This window comes from Morone saxatilis, unplaced genomic scaffold, assembly GCF_004916995.1.
Source record: "Morone saxatilis isolate NCDOM2014 unplaced genomic scaffold, NCSU_SB_2.0 Contig5, whole genome shotgun sequence".
Lineage (NCBI taxonomy): Eukaryota > Metazoa > Chordata > Actinopteri > Moronidae > Morone > Morone saxatilis.
In genome coordinates this window covers 9,088,790-9,094,074 of record NW_023340095.1, presented here as the reverse complement: position 1 = coordinate 9,094,074, position 5,285 = coordinate 9,088,790, and the positions used below count along the sequence as shown (strand labels likewise).

At 42.2% G+C, this 5,285-nt stretch overlaps 1 protein-coding gene across 1 annotated transcript in view; it reads left to right on the top strand.

The window, feature by feature from the left end:
• The window catches only part of ranbp2 (RAN binding protein 2), an 18,545-nt gene extending 15,186 nt beyond the window's left edge, over positions 1 to 3,359 (top strand). Inside the window, exons 21-28 of the mRNA XM_035676921.1 lie at positions 35 to 81; positions 239 to 425; positions 517 to 537; positions 676 to 768; positions 865 to 1,019; positions 1,110 to 1,383; positions 1,778 to 2,133; positions 2,218 to 3,359. Coding sequence (XP_035532814.1) covers positions 35 to 81; positions 239 to 425; positions 517 to 537; positions 676 to 768; positions 865 to 1,019; positions 1,110 to 1,383; positions 1,778 to 2,133; positions 2,218 to 2,523 — 1,439 coding nt within the window. The 3' untranslated portion in view covers positions 2,524 to 3,359. The remainder of the gene's footprint in view (positions 1 to 34; positions 82 to 238; positions 426 to 516; positions 538 to 675; positions 769 to 864; positions 1,020 to 1,109; positions 1,384 to 1,777; positions 2,134 to 2,217) is intronic.
• The last annotated feature ends 1,926 nt before the right edge of the window (positions 3,360 to 5,285 follow it).

The following is a 5,285-nucleotide window of genomic DNA, read 5'->3' as shown; positions in this document are numbered from 1 at the left end:
GTCGGCGCCAGAAAGCTGCGGTCGGCCAGAAACCCGGTCGGCACGTCGACACCCGGAGAGCAGACCTCGAGAGACTCAGAGTGACGCCCTGAAGCGCAGCTCTCCCATTGACCTTTCAATGAAGGAAGAGCCCAGAACCGGAGAGTCCAACAACTGAGCCCTGCAGCTCCTTCCTAGCAAGCTCCTCTCTGCACTCCTCTTGGCACTCCTCTTGCAACTCCTCCTCCTGTCTGTAAAGTCCTCCCTGCTCCTCCTCCTGCAGTCCTCCTGCCAGCTCCTCCTCCTGCCTGCCTCGCTGCTCCTCCAGAAACAATCATTGCAGCTCCTCCGCTGCTTCTTAATCCTCTTCGGCCCTCCCCTTCATTGCAAGTCCCTCCCTGCTGGCTCCTCCTCTGCTGCAGCTCTCCTTGCAGATCCTCCTGCTGCTCCCCTCACTCTTGCAGCTCCTCCTCATGACAGATACCTCCTGCTGCTCACTTCCTCTTGGCAGCTCATCCTCCTTGCGTCCCTCCTGTCCTGCTACAACCATGAGTCAAGGTAAACACCACTTCCTGGACGTGTTGTTGTGTCCAACTCTCTGTGTGCTTGAATCCTGCATACAAATGAGTAGAATAAACAAATGAAACTACATTAAATTCATTATTTAATGATGGACTTTGTCACTCCCACCTCCAGCAGAGCTCTCCAACTTTGGCTTCAACACACTGGGAGGCTTCTCTTTTGCTGACTTGGCCCAAAACACAGAAGGATTTGCGTTTGGAGCTCAAGGTTGGCGTCCACATTGAGTCTTTTTAACAACCAGCTTCATTATCACAATAAAATGTATATTTCATTACAGTTTTACTGTCTTTCTCTTTCACAAAGACTCCAACTTTGCGTGGGCAAATGCTGGAGCAACGGTGTTTGGGTCCGCGGTGACCTCGGCTCCGAAGAACAACGGCAATGAGGAGGGCAGCGATGAAGAGGACGCTTCTAACAATGTGGACATTCACTTTGAGCCAATAGTGTCGCTGCCAGAGGTATCTTAAAATGCTGAACTCTTAATATTTGTGGTCCGTACGGTCAGTAGTTTGGTGATTCATCTTTTGTGTAACTGTGGCGTCTCTCAGGTGGAGACAAAGTCCGGAGAGGAGGACGAGGAAATCCTGTTCAAGGAGCGTGCCAAGCTCTACCGATGGGACCGAGACCTCGGCCAGTGGAAGGAGCGCGGCATCGGTGACCTCAAGATCCTCTTCCACCCAACCAAACATTTCTACCGAATCCTGATGAGAAGAGAGCAGGTGCTGAGGGTTTGTGCCAACCACACCATCTCTCAGGCGATGGAACTCAAACCCATGAACGCCTCAGCCAACGCGCTGATCTGGATCGCCACCGACTACTCAGGTACATCTATATGAAGGAACGAGGACTTAGAGGGACTTTGAGTGACTCTTTCCACCGTTGTTTCCCCTGAAATATCTCGTTTACAAGCCATAAAACTACAATAAGATGTTAAAATTACTCGTCTCCTTGTGAGTTCATTCCTGTGTATTTCTCTCAACCTCGATAACATGAAGTGCTGCCAGTTGTCACATGACTTTACGCCTCTTAGCTCTCCTATTTCTTGCTCATTTGACCGCATAGTCCAAATTCACACATCTCTTTTCATTAAACCAACGACAAACAAACAACCAGCTCTGACCGCGGCATCCTCGATCCTGTTGGAACAGAAGCAGGCTGTACTGTTGACATAATTAACATTTGTGTCTCCGTTCTCGTCTTTCCCTGTTTTCTCCAGACGGCGACGGCATAGTGGAGCAGCTGGCGGCCAAGTTCAAAACCCCCGAGATAGCCGAATCCTTCAAGAAGACCTTTTGCGCCTGTCAGAGCCGCATGGGCCAAACTGACGTCGACGCCTCGTTTATCTCCTCGCCGCAGATGTCCCGAGTTCAGGAGCACTCCAGAGACACTAACCCGCGGGTTTTCCTCAAAGTGGCAGCCGACGGCGAGACGCTCGGCACCATCACCATAGAGCTTTTCTACCACATTGTCCCCAAGACGGCGGAAAACTTCAGGGCTCTCTGCACCAATGAGAGAGGCTTCGGGTTTCGGGACTCCGTCTTCCACAGGGTCATACCGTCCTTCATGTGTCAGGTGAGGAGAATTACATTCCCCCTTCATGTGATCCATGAAGGAACATCTTATCTCATCTAACTAGTTCCCCCGTCGGTCTTTCAGGGTGGCGACATCACCAAAAGCGACGGCACGGGAGGCAAGTCCATCTACGGCAGCAAGTTCGAGGACGAGAACTTCGACGTTCGGCACACCGGCCCGGGCATTCTGTCGATGGCCAATCGCGGGCGGGACACCAACAACTCGCAGTTCTTCATCACCCTGAAGAAAGCCGAACACCTGGACTTCAAACACGTGGCTTTCGGCTGGGTTCGGGACGGCATGGACGTGGTGCAGCAGATGGAAGAGTTCGGCACAAAGACGGGGACGCCCACGAAGAAGCTGGTCGTCACAGACTGTGGACAGCTGTAGCTTCTTTCTTTTTAAATGTTAAGATCAAGATTTACAGCTTGGGTTAGGTTATAAAGTTAAAGACTTTGGATAATGATGTGTTTCCTGTGCAGTGCGTAACACTCCTGATTTAAAAACCATCGTCGCCGTGAGAATGAAACGCCGATCACAGGAACTACTGATGGAGACACGTCGTCGTAGAAACCTTGGGTCCAGTATCCTGAAGTTGTTTTTCTATCCTATAACGTAGTCCCAGAGTGGGGGAACGAGGTTTAATACGTGGGAGGAGGCAAAACATTTTGCTCTGTTGCACTTGCATCTTTATCATCGTCCGTCAATAAATTGTCCTCATGTTTATTTCGTGTGTATAATTGTACATGGACTACTTTTTTAAATGTCTATTTTTGGTGTTTTTTGTCTTGCATGTGCTCAATTTAAATTGTGCTGGTCCTCTTCACAAGCTCCACTCGGGTATTTTTTCCCCTTTTTGTTTTTGTTTTGAAGAAGTCTTAACTATAATTGAAAGGTGAGGTTGTTATTTGAATGCACTTGTTGGTTTATAACCCCTGCCTTCTCTCCAAATGCTGCCTCTGTGTACTTTGTACTGTAGGGCTCCCCCTCCCCACCACCACCCCCCCCAGTGATTTGTCTTTGTGTAAGTGGATTTCACAATGTGCAGATAATTGGACTTCATACACTTGAGTCGTCTCACTGTGTTGCCCTGTGGACGGAGGGGACGTTACATCTGGTTTGGATTTTACAAAAGCGATCCATTATAGTTTGAGATTATCACCAATGGTGCTTATTGTACCAAAATAATATGCTGATAAATGAGAAATAAAATGGCTTTACAAGTAGCTGGTGGTTGTTTTGAAAGGTTTTTCTTTTTAAATGTTTCATGTTTCACTTTTATAGAAACTCAGGCTGCATTCTCACCAAACGTACACGGTCGTTGTTGATTGGTTTTTACTCTACAGGTTTTGGTTACAGTGTAAGTATCTACTTGTAATGGTCTGGTCACAGGTTGTTTCTGCTGCGAGCCGCTCAACCACAACGATGTTTCTTTTTAACTTGTTTCATTTAAAGGATTTCTTTCAAGAGCCGGAGTTACAATCCACTTTGGTAGATTTTATAGGCTGATTTCAGTCTGTTTTAACCTCGATATATTTAAGAAATAAAATAAATGAAGAGTTGGTTAATTAACAAAGGTATTTAACGTCTGGCCCCAAATCTATGACTTGAAATAAAATCGGGACCTTTTCTTTTCTTCCTGATTTTTGAGAAAATGTATCTGTAAGATAAAGTAGTTTAAACCATGTTTCATCCTTAAGTTGGAGTCTGTCAGTATCATGAATGGATGAATGATGAAACGTTAGTATTTGTATTTTATCATATCTAATTACCACAGTCAGAATCAGCTGTATTGATCAAGTATGTGTTTGTTTAGAAGGAATTTGACTGGTTTTAAGTTAAAATCAGATTACTCTGTTGATCCCCTGAGGTTGTTACAGTTACTCCCTTTCTACAATAGAAATATATGTAAACAGAGAACTTATAAGAAAAATTGTAAAAAAAAAATACATAAATACTACAATATATAACAACGGTGTAAATAAAAATACTGAGAAATGTGATCTATAAGTGTAAAATAGTGTAAATAAGAATATTAGTTGGACAACAAATGTAATTAAAAGTAAACAAAGAACTATTATATACAAGTGAATTAAAAAATAGTTGCATATATACAAATATATATACATATGTGACCAACAACAACAGTGTGCAAACAAGTCATCTTCCTGTAAACTGTTTTAAACAAGTAAATATATAGAGGGTAGTCCTATAACTTACTGTAGAGATATTAACCGGACATAGTTTAATGAGCTGATGGAGTCAGTGTGAGGTTAAGAAATACTCCAGTCTGTAGGTCAGTCTTGATTATTCTGTGTCTACTGTTAATGTCATAATGATGATTCAGTGATTAGATAAGATAATATAGACTTTATTGATCCCACACTGGGGAACTTCACGCGTTACACAAGCTGAAGATACAACACAACAGATATGAAAATACACATTAAATAAATACAAGATATAATGGAAATAGAGTTGTATGTACACTATTATATATACAGCTTTTTATTTAATACCGACGGTCGATCATAACATCACTATGCACCCAGGAAGGTGACGTGCTATAAAAAATAAATAAATTGCCAGCCCAGACACGGCTATGAATAATACAGTACAGTCTGTCGTGTGTAGGAAACTTAATAGTAGAATATCGTGAGGCAAATGGAATAATGGACAACTATGGTTAAGAAATCACTACTGCCATATTTTTGGGTGAATTAAATATGCTTTAAAAAAAACTATTGGGGTATAAATTAAGAGTATATCCACTTCTTCAGGAACAACTACACCACTTTTTTTTTTAAATCGTGTATAACTTTTAAAGAGGTACTCCACCTTAAAACGTGTTTTTTAAGCTGTAAATTAAATTATATAACTATAATGTGATTAAAACTCACCAATTCTGCTGTTAAAACTGACATTACCAAATTTAAGTAAATAAATTAAAAACTAAAGTGCACAACGCACAAACCTTTCGCACTATTTCTGTTTCTTTTATTTTTATATTATTATTATATTTTTATTATTATATATATTTTATTATTATTTATTATATTTATATTGTTAAAACTGACATTATTACCAAATTTAAGTCAATACATTAAAAACTAAAGTGCACAACGCACAAACCTTTCGCACTATTTATATTT